Consider the following 19,266-nt stretch of genomic DNA (forward strand, 5'->3'; position numbering starts at 1 on the left):
TTCCTCATATTATTATACTAGCTGCACCTCGAGGCTTTCGGGAATTTCTGGATAAAAAGTACGCTTTGTGTTATTCCAGGTTATTTTCTATACCCGTGTATTAAATTTCATAACAATCGGTCCAATAAATAATGCGTGAAGAGGTAACAAACGAACAAACTTACTTTCTCATTTTTAATATCAGTTGGGATATAAAAAATGAACAAAGCAATTCGTCAGCAAAAAACGCAAACGAAAAATGGTGCTATTTTATGGAAAGGCCTGTTAATTTCATTGCTATTAAAAAATATATCGCTAAAGTCACGTCGTCAAATTAATTTTTTTCTACTCGCCCTGTCAGCTGCTGCCGGTTCGATTGAGTCGAGCAGTGTCTTGTTGTTAAATACCGAAATAAAATAAATATAAAACGTTTATTTTAAATGTTCTTTCTCTAAACTGAATACTATTAATTAATTATTTTGCTAATTATCTGAAATCATGTCTGAGGCGGAAACTAACAACGCAACTCCAGAAGATGCACAGAATGAGTACATAGAAGACGGAAAGAATAAATTGATTGTGAAATGTAAATTTTGCGGATCTAAAATTCTTGAAAAGAAAACAGCTACATATATCTTGCAAGAGGTGAAATGTGTTCTTTCTTTTGCCCTGTAAATGCGTGTTTTAATTCATAATTTTGTAGTTATATAGTTTCATAGTTATATAGTTTCAAAAAATCTAATTAATCATGATCATTTCTGTTTTATTTTTGCAGAAAGAATTACCACTTATGCAGCAAGATGTGAATAGGAAAGAAGGCGAAATACAGAAGGAGATGGTAAAGGAATATTTCCATGTTGAAAACATGTATATGTTTGAAAACATAGGTTTCACCCATCAAGTAGATTCCTACAAGTATTTGACTTGTGCAGACTGTGATGCTGGACCTGTTGGTTATTTCGAAATAGACAGTAAACAGAGTTATGTTGCGTTATCAAGAGTTGTACAATGCTAAATTGCGTATTTGATATTATATTGATGGAGAAAGATAGGTTAAGTAATAGAGATTGTAATTTAATATCAATAGGTATTTAATTTTGCTTGTGTTGGAAAAATTGTATCTGACATTATTATATATATTTTTTTCATTTTGTTTTTGTAATGGTACTATGGTAAATTTGCGATCATTTTGATTGCAGTCATTTTTCTAAATGAACAACCTTGCTAAAAATTTTAACTTCTTATGTGGCCATCCAAATCAAAAGGGACCTTATGGCGGCTGGCACTTAGGTCTTTATTGCCGTTGTTGGAATACAAAACAACGGCATAATGGCGTAAGTGCCGGGCGCCATAAGGTCCCTTTTGTTTTGGACGCGGTCACACATTTGTAATTGATTTTGTTGTTTTGGTTTGGTACATATAAATTGTTGTTTTTGATACATAAATTGCTTTTTTAAAAATCATTCCGCTTTTCATAATGATACGTTGTTAAGCAAAACTGTAAGTACTGTTGTTTTTTTTAATATAATTTTTTATTTTTATTTTGTTTTTATAAGAAAAATATTTTAACCAATCTATTTTTAATTAGGTAGTAGATATGAATTTGTTATTGGATGTTTCTAAGAACATTTCGACCCCTGCGGCTACGCTGTCATTACAATATTTTGAGTTTTAATAAAGACAAGAATTAGTTTTACTATTGACTTTAAAATGATTAATCTGTACTGTGGTAATGTAAATTTTATGATTTTGGAAATGATTCCTTCCTCAAGAAGGATCGTAATGACATCGCGGCCGCAGCGGTCGAAACGCTCTGAGAACCACCTATTACAGTAATGTAATACGTTTCCTCAAAAATTTGTAGTGATGATGACGTAATGGTATCGGCTATAGAAACCATAGCTTATTTTTGCCATTTCAGTCATCAGTTTCCGTGGTGTAGCGGTTATCACATCTGCCTAACACGCAGAAGGCCCCCGGTTCGATCCCGGGCGGAAACATATTTTGTAACAATTTTATTCTTTTTATATTTATATTTTTGCCTTGGATTTTATAAACAAGCAATAATGTGGTCAGAATAAAGTATTATTATTTTTTTTAGATTACCTATAAAAAATAACGTCAAATATTTTTTTGCTCCTACTCGAAAAAAATAGCAAGTCTTCAATTCTGGAATTTGCAAAAACTATTGTATTTACAGGTTAAGGCGTTTTAAAATAACTGCTGTTTTAAATTACTAAATAGAAGAATTATTATTAACTATGGATTGTACCTACTTGGTTTTGCTCCCAAGATTTATAAAACAGATGTCAGTTCATATAAAAGTATGACAAATTTTTGTAATGCATTCGGGAATATAAAAATAGACCTGTATTCACAGAGATCTAGTTAAGTACTTGTTTTTACAGAGAAATCCAGCCAATCAAGGGAAAGGGCCATTGAAGCTTTTATAAACTAGCAACCAATTCACTATTTAGTAGTCGGCCTATTTAGTAATACATCTATTGAATTATTTTTTTTTGTATTCTTGATACAAGAACGAAAATTGCGACTCAATGGCACAGTTTCCGCCTGACTCTGGCTTTTCAAAATAAATGACCGATAATAAGGTAACGGATCCTGTGTTCCAGCGCTTTATGGCTAAGAAAGATATAGAGAAAACGCAACGTAATGTTTAGACAACGAATTACATTCTTCTAAACGCCTCAAGTTATTTCCTATGTCCATACATTGTTCCGACAACGCAAGACGCAAAATTGGTTAGCAATAGTAAGTCAACACTTTAAAATGACTCTAATTGCCATGTGATTGGGTTCAAATTAGTTTTGCAAACAGTGCGGTCACGGAGGAAAAGGGTCAAATGTCACAATCGCATGTTACGTTCATCTTTTGTGTGTTGATTGGATGGCCAGGGAGTGAGCGGATAGCGATATTATTTCCTGTACACTATATTTATCATGAAAATATATAACAAAAGAAATGAAAATTAATAACAACAAATTATTGAAAAAGAAAGAAAAAAATATTCATATATATTTACAAAAATGACAATCCCTGCAATTCGTTACCTTGAGGCTGAGGACCAGAAGGCTGACAGCATTGCCAGGTTGAATGATATTTCTGGATATTATAAAAATACTATTGACTAGTGATCACTGTCCTTTAGGTCTAAAAGTAAATGCGCACTAATTAGAAGTATCTGTATGAAAGACTAAAAAAATTAAAGGTATAACCTGAAAATAAGATAATCTGCGAGCGAAACCTAACTGACATTAACCTGGCGCCATCTAGTGACAGCCTTAAAAATTAATCCGCCAACCATCGTCCATTTTCGATCCACTCAAAATATACAATCTTTCAAGATGGAACACATCACACACTGGGACCAAAAATTTAAAACTAACTACTGTCTAAGCGAAGAAACAGTTACATTAGAATCATAACATAACTTTAAATGTTTTTGGGGAATTTCACGAGAGTTTTGAACGTCGCCGTGGGCTATCATTAGTGTTTATTAAATTGTACCAAACACAGTAGTCAATTTAATTATCCTATTTTATAAATAAGTAAAGAACTGATACAATGCTAATTGTATAAATGTTGAATTAAATAAAAAAGATTCTTTATTTAAAAAAAATGCGAATGCGAAAGTTTTACAATAAACAGAAGTATTAAAAATTGGCAACATAAAAACAAAGGGTGCCTGAGCTAGGATGTAAAACATCATGTGTTTTAGGCGTTAAAAATCTAGCTAAATACCAATTTCTACAAATTAAGAAATTAAGATAATATATGTAAATAGGTATGTTTTGTCATTTTCACACGTTACACTTTTTTACAATGATAAAACGAAACAAATCATTCTTGAAATAATGTAACCTTTTTATGAATAGCAGTGTTTCACTCCGCTCGTCTCGTGGCCGCTGTAGGCTTTCACCCATGCATAGGTACCTATTTCGCACACGATTCAAGTGACTGATACCATCTCGTACCGCTCGATAAATTGTTGCACTTGTAATAACCGGTTACCTATTCTTGCTGACTTTAACTTGATAATTTGACTATCGTAACCGGTTATACAATTATAGTTTGGAACGCTTGCTTTAAACATTGGTGGCCTAGATAATGGTTATCATTATCTAATTTAACCACCACCGCTAAATAATTTAACCTTTCAGTACCTATAACAATCATAAGTCGCAATATCTTGACTCTGTCTGCCTCGCAAGACGAGATGCTTTAAGTACAAGTCTCACTTATAAAAGTTTAATCTAATAAGGTACTGTTACGGGGTGGGTCAGGATTAGGTTTAAAAAAAAAACTAATTTTTGAAACTGAAAAGAAAATATACTTTCGGAATTACAAATTGAAAATTACAAGATTAAAAACACAAGTCACCGCAACGAATCTCAAGACCGCTCTGATATTCTAAGTAATATGGAAAAATAAGCAATGTAACACGACGCACATCGGCAAGCATGATCACGCTTGCCTTGCAATTTATTATAAATATATAAATAAATATAAATATATTAGGACAAATCACACAGATTGAGCTAGCCCCAAAGTAAGTTCGAGACTTGTGTTATGGGACACTAACTCAACGGTACTATATTTTGTAACATATACATATATAGATAAACATCCAAGACCCGGGCCGATTAGATAAAGATCATTTTCTATCATAACCCGACCGGGGATCGAACCCGGGACCTCTCGGTTCAGTGGCAAGAACTTTACCACTGCGCCACCGAGGTCGTAAATTTATTCTACATTTACTTACTCATGTCACCTTTTGATGTAAAATCATTTGTCATAATCTTTTTCGCTTTAAGTTGCCGTCATTGCTATTATGTAATCTGATCTGAGAATTAGGCCCCACTATCGTGAGGTTAGCTGCCATAATGGTGGCACAATCTATTCATAGTGTCGCCGAAAGCCACGCGTTACGGGTGTCATGCAGTAGATGTCTACGAATAGGGTTGCCAGCACATTATTCATTTATTTATTCAAGGTCTTATAATAACATAAGTAGGTAATATTTAAAAAGTGATTTTACTAATTATAACTTTATCCGGTCGCCTGACAACCCTACTGACTAAGTAGGTACAGTCAACAGCACACCAAGTTACCCTGCAAGAACCTCTATGTCGCGGTAATAGCGGCGAGTTTGCAATGAATTTGGGCAGCTTGAAAATATTAATTAGGCCTTTACAAACACTTTTCACAACAAATTTATGCTCTTATATAAATACTTACATATTTGTGTCAAACAGCTACAAACTACAGGCGTAAAACGACTACCTACGTAATGAACCTACGCCAATATTGGGAATAGCAGACTGCAAAAAAAAGATGTAAGTAAAGTACCATGGTTATAATGTCGACAACTTCAAAATCCCGGGACATGATCAACCTATGCTCGTGATCAAAATTTCGGGACGTCCCGGAACTTGGAGACACGGGACGTCCCGGTATCTAAATCATAACCATTGATGACAAGATCTTGTTGACAACTAGAACCGAATATATATACAAAATAACTAATCTGTTTAACCTTAAACAACTTTATAAATACAGAATGTGTATTCTCGTTGAAAAAATTCTTACCAAAAAAATCCACTCACAAATAAGTTTCAGCAAAAGAAATTTTAAGCATAAGTTAAGAAATACTAATAAGATAAAAACTACTACACCTAGAACCAATTATGGCAAGAGAGACATACTGTATGAAGGGGTGCAAACGTACAACAAACTACCAAACGAACTAAAAGAGTGTAAATCTCTGACTTTGTTTACAGAAAGACTGAAGAAACATATTTACAACCAAGTTTAAAATTATTAAAGTGACAACTGTGCCTGATTTGAACACTGTTTTAAAGCTAATTATTTAATATGATTTGTATTAGTTTATAATACTCATTGTAAGTGAATTTATTCTTTATGAGTCAATAAAGATCTTAAACCTAATCACACAGATTGAGTTAGCCCCAAAGTAAATTAAACAAAGTTGACAAAACATCCAAGACCCAGGTCAATCGGAAAAAGTTAACTTTCTGACTCTGATTTATCGAACTCGGGTCCACCAATAGCAGGCCGACATGATGACCATTAGGCTAACAGAGATCGAATTTTATAATTCTCAAGCTCTCGTAATATGCTTATTTCCGGAAAAGTTGAATTACACGCATCGTTGCTCAAGTATTCAATTAAAATATTATGAAGCATATCTAACACAGCAAGCACAACTGTGGGTAAAGGTTGTGTATTCATTTATAGACGCTTTCCACTTTGAACACAACAAAAAATGGCACACCGTGTTCCTTAAATCGGCACATATAATTATCTATCCTTATTTATCCTTTACATAGTATTAACAATGTCATCTGCCGCCTGTTCGCGATAAACTGAACAACAACTGCACGGATTTTAATGCGGTTCTTCAGCAATTGATAGCGTGATTCCTGCGGAAGGTTTAGGTAAGCTCTTGCCAAAAAAATATTATATTAAAAAAATTACAATGAAAAACCTATTTAGGTTATACTTATGTCTTATGTATGTTTGTTTTATTTTTTCATTTTTATTGATGTATATAGGTGACGTTTGTTGAATAATGCCAGGTGCTATTGTATTCGTTGTCCAAAGTGGTATAATTACGTTCATTTATAAAACGTAACATGTGAAGACGTAACCAATTTATAATCATGATTCCATGACCCAATGATTAAGCAATCTGTGTGGAGCTTACTACAATGACTTCTGATTTTTGGTAAACTATGACAAAGTTTAAACCAAGGTCAATGATATCATAGGTTAACTGGTAGTCAATATCTACCTAAGCAGGTACATAACATTATGTACCGTAATCTCAAGTACATACTTGAGATTCATTTTTTGCTTTAGCATAAAAAAATATAGATTTCCTTTCCTTTGGGGCCCTACTTTTTCTATCACTGTTTACTCGGTTACAATAAAAAATTCTCTGATGTTGATATTTTCTCGAACACAATGCAGCGTACAAAAAATGAAGTTCATTTTAAATTGCTATCAATACGAAAATAATTGTATCAAAATATTTGAACATTCCTAGCAAAATGTCTAGTTTGTTATTATTATTATTATTATTCCTGACTTCTTCAATACACTTATAGTTTGTCTTTTATTTGTATGTCTGCATTATCTGTTACCATCTCACGCACTTTATAAATACGCAATGTTATTATAATACTCGACACTGTTTGGTCTATTTTTCATAAATTGCATATGTGTTTAATTTGTATTTATGACTGTTTGTGTCAAATAAATTAAAAAAATATATATTCAAGACTTTAATATGGTTTTATGCAATTTATTTGAATTATTTTTTTTTACTATTTTTTATATTTCAATTAAGCAGTTACGTTTACGTAGGAGCGGTGGTGGTGTAATGATTAAGACGCCCGCCTGTGGATCGAAAGGTCCCAGGTTCGAATCCTACACGTGCCACATGAGTTTGTATACCAATCTGACTCATATATAATAGTTTACATCGACCACCATTTGCTTCCGGTGAAGGAAAACATCGTGAGGAAAAGTTAATAATCAACAAGTGTGCAGGAAGAGGGCAATGGCAAACCATTCCATTAACAATGCAAAGAAAGTTGTTATGTGTGTTTCATTCCACGTAATGACCATGACCCTCAGCCATAAGGAATACGACTATGAAGTTACGTTTTGTCCGTTTTAATTACATAGTTATGTAGTTTTGATTCGTTATTTTTTTTAGTTCTATATAATGTGCTTTGTATTTCGATAATAACAATCAATTACAAATAATAAAATGACAAATTGGCAATATATCCGAAATTACAATTAACAATTTAAGAATAAAGCTCCAATAAATAAATTAGGACAAATTACACAGATTAAGCTAACCCCAAAGTAAGTTCGAGACTTGTGTTATGGGATACTAACTCAACGATACTATATTTTATAACAAATACATATATAGATAAACATCCAAGACCCGGGCCATTCAGAAAAAGATCATTTTCCATCATGACCCGACCGGGGATCGAACCCGCGACCTCTGGTTCAGAGGCAAGCGCTTTACCACTGCGCCACCGAGGTCGTCCAATAAGAACAGATTGTTCAATACTACAGTGGGATATTATGCTGTAGCTATATAAAAAAACCGGTCAAGTGCGATTCGGACTCAAGAAAGATTAAAAAAATTATCGTACCTATACTGAAATAACAAAAATATGTGAACGCGTACAATTAAAACCATTAAAAGTTTCGAAAAGTATAAATTAAGGGCAAACCAAAGCAATCGAAATCTCACTGTCAATTTTAAAGTGATATTTCACAATTAGATAAGCAATTCATCGTAGGTCAAAGGGTTGGGTGTTGCCATATCTCGATTGACAAATCTATTATACACATGTGGCTAATTTTACATAATTCACGGTCAAGCTTTTATCGATTTTGTATTGTGACCTTAGTTTTGTACAATCGATGCAAAAAGTGTTATAGAGTTGTGATGGAATTCCAAATTTAAAACTGACATTGTTTTATTTTTGACGACCTCGGTGGCGCAGTGGTAAAGTTCTTGCCGCTGAACCGAGAGGTCCCGGGTTCGATCCCCGGTCGGGTCATGATAGAAAATGATCTTTTTCTAATCGGCCCGGGTCTTGGATGTTTATCTATATACGTATATATTATAAAATATAGTATCGTTGAGTCAGTATCCCATAACACAATTCTCGAACTTACTTTGGGGCTAGCTCAATCTGTGTGATTTGTACTAATATATTTATATATATAAATATATTAGTATATATATTTTTTATATTTATTTATTAACTTAGAACTTTACGCGATTGGAGCAGAAGGTTTTAAAAAACGAATATTTTTTTAAAACCTTCTGCTTTACACTTGGGGCAAAAATATATCTTTGTAACGTGATACATTTCGAACCGTTTGACTGATTTTGATGAAATTTAAAAGGTAGTATTAAGTTATGATTGTGACGTTTACTCACAGACCATTTTCCATATACTTAGGTACTGGGGTATTATATAATCTGTGCTTAGGTATACCTGTAAGGATCGCGCATTAGTACGCAATAAATAATGCGTAACACACAACATCGGTTTTTCCTTACGAATATCATCTATAAGGTATCCCTGCATTAGATAAGTAATACAGTAAAAAACATTCTTAATTTTTTTTTTGTTAGTTTGTAATTGGATGAAAATTGCCACTTCATTAGACATTTATTTTATTATTAGATACTTATAACAAAACATAGTAAGCTTAAAATACTGTATGCGACAGTACATCAAACCTCAGACCGCTAGCCAAAAATTCGATACAAACTTCATACAAAGAATAAAAATACATTTGCTTGACAAATGCGTTCTTTGAATTTAACTTGTGGTTAACACTTTTAACATTGCATAATAAAACACGTAAACATTTGGAAATGTCATAGTTAAAGGTAACACGTTTTTTTTTAAAATAAAACAAATGTTTAGTACAAATACTTTGTATGTATAAAATCTTTAGTCAAAATATTTCACGTTCAAATTATAAAGATTTGCTTGGCTTTCTGTAATTCGTTGAACGGTGTGTGGTTCCCGACCTAGAAAAAGACCACTCTATATCCTTCAGGCGATGTCGTACGAAGCATCAAAAGAATAACACGCTTTGACAGATGATAGGAAACAACAGTATTCCCATGGTGGGTCTAGGTCAGGCGGCCGATAGTTAATCGGTAACTATGGTTTATCTGTTTCGTCACCTTGGGCTTCATGGCGTCTCAGTCGCGAATGCAGCCAGGAAAACGCAAAGGTGAGGTAATAAGTTATAACTTACTGTCTGCCATTCTCATTGCTTTAAAAGACTGGATTGTAATTCAGATATTAAATTTCTAAACGAGATTTCATTAAAGACAGACAGACAAGACTTAAATAAAGGTTTGTAATAAAACTATTGGCATGATCTTAGTCTTATCCAGTCTTTATCTGTAGAACAATGTATATGCACAATGAATCTTTAAAATTTGGCATAGGAAATAATTTAAAATTCTATATAAATATATAATTGATTTATAAAGATACCACTCATATTTTTTTACATATACGAGTACAATAGTTCAGTCATACAAAAGTTTGAAACCAATTTAGTTATTGTCCTAAAATACAAAAAATATTGACACGTATTTTTTACAGAAACATTGCTGCCCCGTTGCTCAATCGTACTCCGTTGTTAAGACATCTATTGACAGTTGTATGGAGATTCAACGTACGGCAAAGTACGTCTAAGTATATTAAAACTTACGGAAATTAACGGAGCAGAACAGAGCAGCACGACACAACGTAGCAATGAGGCCTCGATCTAACACTGAAGAGTATTTATCGATTTTTAAATCTGTTCCATCGATTATACTCCATTTAATCTGTACATTAGTGAACATGGCGCAGCACTGGCCAGTAAAAACGACTTCGTTTCAAAATTAAAAACAAAAGCTACGCAGCGACAACAACTTTTTTCTTTTTCAAAAATAGAAGTTGTATCGCGTCGGCTGGAAGACCTTTCGTCTCTGGAAGGTAGAAATGGCTATAGAGAGCTCCTAGGAAACAGGTGATGGCGAAACAGCAAAACACATTGCCTAGGCCGAGGCAGTCGACGAGTGGGTTGAAAATGATAAGAGAGACGAAATTTGTGATCCACATGCAAGCCATGATGATGCTGTTGCAGAGGCCTCGGACCTGGAAGACAACGTTATCAAATGTCAAACATTTATTAAGAATTCAGAACTTCATAGGCACACATAAAGCTTTACGCCATCGAGCGGCACTGTAGGACTTTAGGTGTGATAGGCAACATGATTGCCAGGAAATTCGCGGCCTGCTCCTGACGTGAAAGTTAGACTATTTGGACCGTTCTGTCAGAATTTTTACACTTGTCAAATCTGGACCGACTACACTGTCAAATCACTGGACAGCATCAGGGTCGCTTACAATAATATCTTCAGGCAACTGATGGACCTGAAGCGCTATTGTAGTGCTTCAGGAATGTTTACAGAAGCCCGAGTGCCATCCTTTCATGCCATCCAGAGAAAACGAATAGCGTCCTTTATATCCCGGATTGACCGGTGTAAAAATACTATCCTCATCTGGCAGAAATTCTTATAACGACTTCAACATATGGGTGTTGGGTAAGGTTAACCCATAAACTCTTAACATGTTACATATTATGAAAGTATTTAATATATAATTTTTATTTTGAAATGTTCTATATTTTATTGTCACTGTGTTGCTGGATAAGGATCTTGTGTACGAAATAAAGAATTATTATTATTATTATAAGCACTTTTTCATATACATATTACGTATATTTTAAAATGATATGGTATTTCTTTAGTTTTAAAACTCACTGTCAATTAACGTCATCTTTCTGTTGTGCTATAAGTGTGCCGATATATGACTTTTTCGCGCTAATAGACCTCTGCTCAGGAATGGAAAAGTAGATGCCCTTGCCCAGCATTATAGGTACATTAGTATTCTTTAATATACTGTGCTATAGGATAGTAGGAAGCTTCCTATTATCCTATAGCACACTGGGATATTTCGATCCACAATCTTAACCTTTGTTAAGATTGTGGATCGAAATATCCCAGTTTCCAATTCAAATTGGTATACAAACTCGAAGTTCGGTAAGAGTACTTTCTCTAACTTATGTATAGTAGTTTTCATAGATCACTACTTGCCTCCGGTGAAGCAAAACATAATGAGAAAACCTGCGCACAGGTTGACTATCAACTTGTGTGTGAAATGGAGAAGGCAATGGCAAACCACTCCATTAATTGTGCCAAGAAAGTCGTTGTGTGTGTTTCATTGCATATAATAACCACGACCCTCAGCCATGAGGAATAAGACTATGAAAAAGAAGGATATTAAAAAATACGATTAGCCTTCTCACCTCGGGCAAGAACATCTCAGCAGGCAATATGAAAGGCACCACGGCAGCTCCAAGGTTGTACACGAATGAGTACAGGTATATGATGAAGGCGGTGGACCAGTCGGGGGCCCAGCGGAACCTGATCTGAGTGCCTAGGAGGAACGTGCAAACTCCTGAGGCGGCTGCCGTTATCGTCATCAGAGGCTGTTAAGAAACAAAACATTCAGAAATTAGACCTTCACAGGCGATTTTTACTATTATTCTTCAACATTCTTCGCCCGCATATATTTCCCACAGGAGCTGTTACTTTTCCGGGATGAAAGGTACCCTATGTCCTTCTCCATACTTCAAACTAAATGTATGCAAAATCTCAAGAAAATTGGTTGAGTGGATGGAGCTTGAAGAGTTAACAAACAAACAAACATACTTTCACATTTTCGCTGTAATATGATATCTGTCATCGATAGTCAAAATTATAGCGTACCTAATTAATAAAATTGTAGGTTAACAAAATAAATATATTTACTAAAATACCAAATCTTAAAAACATAACGCTTAAAATTTAATGACGTTTAGAAGCTATCAATGCCTATTCATTGCGAGATGATTACGAGCAGTAAAAGTGTTTAGTACTATGAGCTTTAGCAAGCGTACTTATATCTTTACAAATAATTTCGTTAACAAACAAACATGCATGTCTTAAACGCGAAAATCTATCTGTCTAGCTTTCACGGCTCAACCGTGAGTAGGTTTTGAACTTGGGACCTTTAGATTAGGAACACGTTACTCTTAAACACTATACCACCGTCATGGTAATTCAGTTTATAACATATTTCTTTATTGTACATAAATTAATTAAAAAAACACATAATAGGAGATAATGCACAATGGCGGACTTATCCCAGGAAGGGATTTCTTCCAGTCAACAGAATATCTGAAATTATTCAATCCACTCATATGTAAACGGATGATGACAAGATTAAGAATTACCTTCCGTCCAAATCTATCCACACAGACGGAGCAAAGCGCGCTGGCGACGATAAAGTCCAGAGCCAGGAATATAGACAACCGGTTAGCATTGATGGTAGGAACAGCTTCTTTGAAGAGAGGCTCAGCATAGACCTGCATCACTACGGATCCCATCATGATTGTGCTACTCATGATGATGAGGCAGGTGGTGAGAGCGCGCTTTGACGACTTTGATTTCACTGAAAATTAAAACTACGGTCACCAAAGAGAACTCAGATCAATGCAAAATAGCATGCACGATGATAATGGTAAGCAAGAAAAAAGGAAACTACCACTTATTATAATAATGACAATTATGGAAAGACCCAAAATTCTATCTTCAGATAGTGAGGAGATAGAATATAAAAAGATAAAAAGAATTTCAATGGTTTCCCAGATGCAGCAAGAGTCTGTGCCATAGACAATGTCTCTTGACGGTGTAATACAGATTTTCTCGTCACCGCATGTTCCGGGTTGCGTCCGAAGTGGTGACGCCGTGAAGCCCGAGGTCGGGGTAAAAAAACTTCAAAATTTTCTCTCTGGTCTAGGATCTGATTTTATAACCGGCCGCCTACCTGATGCGTGGGTCTAACTTTAGGTCTATTAATAGTCTAACTACTTACTGTCTTTTAAATATATTATGAAACTTGTGAAAAAACAGAAAATCGCAGTGCAATAACTCCTTTAATCATGATTAAACCCGACTTTAGATAATAGTTTAATTTTATCTCCATTTGCATAAATAATCTTGAATAATAAAAGTTCATAGTTTAATCACTTAATGCCTTCAGTCGAACCTTGATGAGAGTATCAGATTTGCAAATAGAGTGGTGATAAAATAGTGGCTGGTGATGATAGATACAACTGAGAGGTTACAATCAATGGAATTTTAAAAATAAACGAGTCATCTAAAGTTATACAGGGATTATGCGTTAAAAAAAATGAGATATGGTGAAGAAGAAAATGTCTTTGAATGGAATACAAAACAAGAAAATACTCTAATTACTGTAAACAATCTAATAAAAAATATAAAAGAATCAGAACTATCTGAAATAAGAACTGATGACGACTGGCGGGACTGTGTTGGAGACCAAGACACTTTTTAGCTCAGATAACAATACGAGTATATTGAACTGGTCAGTTAATCTTAGTAAAAAGTAAACTGAAAAATCAAGAATGATAAAACATAAAGTTTAAATAAATAATAATAGATAGTTCAAAAAATACGCAAAAAGTTTCTGCAACCCTTTTAGATTGTGTTGACGTTGACAGCTTTTCTGTTCTTGTTAAAAGATTTAAAAAGAAAAAAGTGTTGAAAGTATTTTTATTCGAAGTCATTATGAAAGTATTTTTATTCGAAGTCATTATGAAAGTATTTGTATTCGAAGTCTTTATGAAAGTATTTTTATCAGTCACACTTGAGTTTATCACGTGCAGTGTATATTTACTCTCGTCAGCTGTTTTTATTATATAATTTCCTAACAAATTGTTTAACACAGTAATCACTATTACTTACGTAAAAACCGCCATTCCGAATCCTTCTTTTCGTCCTCCGCTTTAGGCTTATTTTTGAGTAGCAACTCCATCGCTTTCATATCTGCAACAATTATTGTTTTATTAATCTTTGTTCAGTCTTAGTCTTTATATTGCTTGTGACTGTTACATTTGTTTTATGATTGGAACTGATTTTATTTATCTGCGAACCAAATTCAAATTCAAATCGAGGCATCTACATATTTTTGACTAGCTATGTTCCAGAAACCACATTTATTATGTGGTACGTTTCCTTTCGATTCCTTGGGAAATTGTAAATAAAAATATTGGATGTGAGGTATGTATACTTGTTACTCTATCTGTTCAAATCGGACAGATTTTGCATCTGAATTTAGGCTTGTTTTATTAATGGTGGTGCTAGAAAGATCGTAGTGTATTTTAATTAGATTTCTTGCTATTCATCTGATTAGTCGTATAATATCATGTTTCATTTCAGAAGAAATAAACAGTCTATAAAACGATGTCCTAAGTTTGACATTATAAACACTTTTATCTATTTATAATTACTTGCAAATTAATTATGTGCTATCTTAAAATGTTCAGAAAATTTTAGTTATGTTTTAGATATTTTTTATTCTAAAATATTAATGGATAAATTATTTTATTAATTTGGATCAGTGGTTATGTTAACAAGTAACGGGACAATGTGTGTATAAAAATGATGTACTTTGATTTATTCTTATCAGACATCACTTCCTTTTGATGAAGAGAAAAATTGAGGACTTCTGCACGCATCGCTGACTGTAGCTACAGTTCACTGTGTATTACGTATACACATGTGTACGGATACATATGTGTACACTGTAGGTGGTCGTTAGCTTTATCTAATACTATTTATAACATTGTCGAAAAGTTTGAGATCATCATAATACCTTCCAATGATACGTCTTCTTCTTCAAGCATCTTCTGTAGTCTGGGATCCAGTTGAAGTTTTATTTGGTTTATCTCTGCCTCCACTTCTTTTGACGTCACATCTGCCTGGCGGTAGAAGGCCAGAGATTTTCTTGCTTCCTAAAACATAAGTATATCAGCTTAAGTACATTGTGATTATAATCGTGAAAGTTAAATGGATGGTTTAATAATCATCCAGAAGATTTTAAACCTCGATGCTTGAAAATATTCTGAATGTATTTCGTCGATAATTGGTACACGGGTAAAATAAGACAAGAAAAGAATCGTACATAGTACTTTTATCATGAAACTCTAACGGGAACGTAGGATGGGGTGCGCAAATCCTATTCACTTCCTGAAGCGAATTGAATTCGATTATCAAAATCAAAATTAAAATCAAAATCAAATCGTTTATTCAGAAATTAGGCCCTCACAGGCACTTTTTCACGTCATATTCTAAATTAAATGATGTTTACCAAAGCTACAAACTACTAGCATTTCGGAACGATCACTGCTGAGAAGAAATGCCGAAAGAAACTCATTCAAACAGTGTTGGTCCCTATTATGTCAGAAGGGCTTACCATTTTTTAAATATAAATCCAAATTAATATTTTTGGAAGACAATTTTATTGGAAAAAATATATACGATTTGTTTAAATGAATCGAATATCACGTTGATTTGTAATAAAATTTCATGGGCATATAAAATTACACCTAAGTTGGATTTGGGTTTTCGAATTAAATTATGCGAGATTTTGATTTTAGATAAGTAAATACTTATCAGAATCTTCGATATTCCTTCTTACTTGTTGAATATCGATGTTGTTGACACTAAAACTTGTCGACATAGTTAAATGTGAGAGGAGCAAAATCAGTTTTATTGTCATTAGTATCCTTACCTCTTCATTCCCTTTCTGCATTAGATAAACCGGAGATTCCTTCAACAACGCCACCAGTATTATATACAGGAGTGACATCATCAGATTCGTGTACACAACCTGATGATAGTCCAGCAGTCCACCCAGAACGTACGATATTAATAGCCCCACGTAGTATCCTGTCGAATACAAATTGTTTATTTTCAATACTGGATGCGATGCCTAATTTATTGATGTTGACAATTTTTAATGAATGAGTGTTGATGATCTAGGTTTGTGTCTATTGTGTGTGTTGGTGTTGTCAGCCGTCCATATGATTGGTGTATTTTTCTAGATATCAAAGTCATACTGCTGAGCAAAAGTCTCGCCTAATTTCTTCCATTTCCTGTATTTGGTCGCACAAGAAATGTCTTGTCAAATACATTTAAGTCATCTGACGATCTTGTCTCAGGCCCGTCTTTTCCAGTATTCATTTGTTGGATGTGCTCAATATATTGGTGCTTATTGAACAAATTACAACTGTAACCATATTAAACCATATAAAAGAAACACATACGTGCCGCACTGAGGCAATATGTCCAGAATTCTGACAGCATTTTCTCGCTGCAGTGCAAGGCTTATACGCCGAGTAAATCTGTGTGATTTGTCCAAATATATTTACGCTGAGTAAATTTGTGTGATTTGTCCTAATATATTTATTTATTTATTATAGTAAAGAAACTATCTGCTTTTGGATCCCTAGTGTCTCGATGAGAAGTGTCGAGATTTATGGCAAAAAATTATCCATTTGCCTCAGGGTTGTGATATTATTGGTGCTCTTACTTGCTTTCATTAACAAAAGTTTATTTGTAAATATCAGGTTTAAAAGATTAGATAATTCACCCGTAACAGTGGTGGAAGCGAATGCTCCTCTGATGGAATCCTCAGCAATTTCTGCTATAAATACAGATGAAACAGCTTGGCCTGCTGCCCCTGCACCGGCTACAGCAATACAAGCTAGCACTACACCTACGGTGTTGTTTATAGATATCACTGCCCATGCGATCTGTAAATAACATTACACATTAAAGATGCAGAAAAACATGGAAAAAGAGATTCGCAAAGATAGGTTCCCAATACCCTGACTACATGGAGTAAATGTACAAGAAGACCCGGCTATAGATGGTGAAGGTGAAGAAGAATGCAAAGAACTGCCAAGGCAAGAGTTGGGAAACTTAAAGGCCATGTTCTGTTTGGTGTTTTCATTGGTGTAATTGAGGTGAGCTGTTCAGTAAAAAAGAGGATTTCCATAGTTGGCGGACTGCGATAGAGACAGTTAAGTCTCTTTATGGCCGGTCATCGGATAGGTGAACAAAAATATGTTATCTCTCATTCCTTCTATGAAGCCGTGGGTCCCGGCTTTTCCCGGATTGGTGCATTGAAACGACTGCATTATATGCAGTCGTTTCAATGCACCAATCCGCATAAAGCCTGCCCATTCTCCTTAAGGAACTCCACGAGTGTACGTAGAAGTGGAAGCATTAAAGTGGCTAATACTGGTGATGATTCTCCTTACCACAAAAGGCAGCCCGAACAGTACAGCCGAATACTTCCTCCCAAGAACATTCAAAGTCCAACTGCAGAAAGGTGTGGTCACCAATGCTCCAATGTTGGTCAGACTGCCGAGCAGACCGATTTCCATGGAGTTCATAGGATGAGATAACACTGTTTCGTTGGACATAAAATTGTCCAGTGTGAATGATGGCCAAGCGTATATGTAACCAGTGAGAGCGGTCAGATATGAAACTGGAAAAGTTAAAAAAAATATTTATATAAATAAATATATATCAGGACAAATCACACAGATTGAGCTAGTCCCAAAGTAAGTTCTAGACTTATGTGTGATGTGATACTAACTCAACGAGACTATATTTTTTTAATAAATTCACATATATAGATAAACATCCAAGATCCGGGCCAATCAGAAAAAGATCATTTTCCGTCATGCCCCGACCGGGGATCGAACCCGGGACCTCTCGGTTCAGAGGCAAGCACTTTACAACTGCGCCACCGAGGTCGTCAAATCAATTATCAATTTATCTTCCAATTTATCGGTAATTCCCGTCAGTTGCATCGAAGATAGGAGTCAGCGCAAAAAATATAACCTTTCGAGATTTAACTGTGATTTTTAAATCCAGCCTTCAATCCTCCTTGTGAATGCTGTTGCATATCAGCTACCAAAGAAAATACTTATATAGGGTTAAATCACATTTTATATAAATTAATTCATGAAACCGGAATCGCTAGGTTAGGTTAGTTTATTTTATTTGATGAATTAATTATATAATATAATGACAGTTGCCCAGTAGTGGGACAGCATAGAGATAATAAAAAAATATAAACAAACCAGATAGACACGCCGCTGCTTGCACTAAAAATGATTTCAGCCTCATATTTTTTTCTGTTTTTTTTTTTTTTGCACACGTTCGCGTATGTTGTACTGACTGTACTGTTATATTAACTGAAATGAAACTCAATCAAGCAATCTACTTATCTAACACATCATCTCATATAATACTTGAGATTAGTTCGCTCGTTGCAGGGTAAACGATACTGTTAACACCATATATAAGTAATTTTGTATTTTTTTCCGAAATTCACGACAATATATTATGTTTAAATAAATATAGTTTTTTTAATATATCCATACTATACATACTATTATTATAAAGAGGTAATCGTTTGTGACTTTGTGAGTTTGTATGTTTGAGGCGGGTAATCTCCGAAACTACCGAACCGATTTCAAAAATTCTTTCACTATGAGTACAACAAGATTGCTACTTGATTTATCAGCTATATAAATCTTGCCGAGTCGAAATACATTGCTGGTTATTCCTTGTACACAGATGCAGCAATATACGTTATTTTAAGCATGTTTTTTTAAAGAAGTATAATTCTGTTGGTTTTGCTCTCATGAATTTAATCTTATCAAATATCAGGTGCCAATTGCATTAACAATTTTGTCACCAAA

At 34.3% G+C, this 19,266-nt stretch overlaps 2 protein-coding genes and 1 non-coding gene across 3 annotated transcripts; 2 read left to right on the forward strand and 1 right to left on the reverse strand.

Annotated features, from left to right (window-relative positions):
* Nucleotides 1-477: 477 nt before the first annotated feature.
* strat (stratum) lies at nt 478-994 on the forward strand. The gene is made up of 2 exons (XM_053762471.2): nt 478-624; nt 755-994. The coding sequence occupies exons 1-2, from the start codon at nt 478-480 to the stop codon at nt 992-994; spliced, it is 387 nt and encodes a 128-aa protein (XP_053618446.1).
* A 912-nt stretch (nt 995-1,906) lies between these two features.
* On the forward strand, nt 1,907-1,979 carry TRNAV-AAC (transfer RNA valine (anticodon AAC)). Its single transcript has one exon. It is a non-coding gene; the product is annotated as a tRNA-Val (tRNA).
* Nucleotides 1,980-9,703: 7,724 nt separating this feature from the next.
* Nucleotides 9,704-18,756, reverse strand: LOC128679914 (facilitated trehalose transporter Tret1-like). The gene is made up of 9 exons (XM_053762416.1): nt 18,643-18,756; nt 17,812-18,041; nt 17,139-17,301; nt 16,278-16,435; nt 15,360-15,498; nt 14,450-14,530; nt 12,916-13,133; nt 11,947-12,129; nt 9,704-10,733 (listed from the first exon to the last, which is right to left on the reverse strand). Exons 1-9 carry the CDS (start codon nt 18,686-18,688, stop codon nt 10,491-10,493), a joined length of 1,461 nt encoding a protein of 486 aa, XP_053618391.1. The 5' UTR covers nt 18,689-18,756; the 3' UTR covers nt 9,704-10,490.
* Nucleotides 18,757-19,266: the final 510 nt, after the last annotated feature.

This window comes from Plodia interpunctella, chromosome 22 (genome assembly GCF_027563975.2).
Source record: "Plodia interpunctella isolate USDA-ARS_2022_Savannah chromosome 22, ilPloInte3.2, whole genome shotgun sequence".
Lineage (NCBI taxonomy): Eukaryota > Metazoa > Arthropoda > Insecta > Lepidoptera > Pyralidae > Plodia > Plodia interpunctella.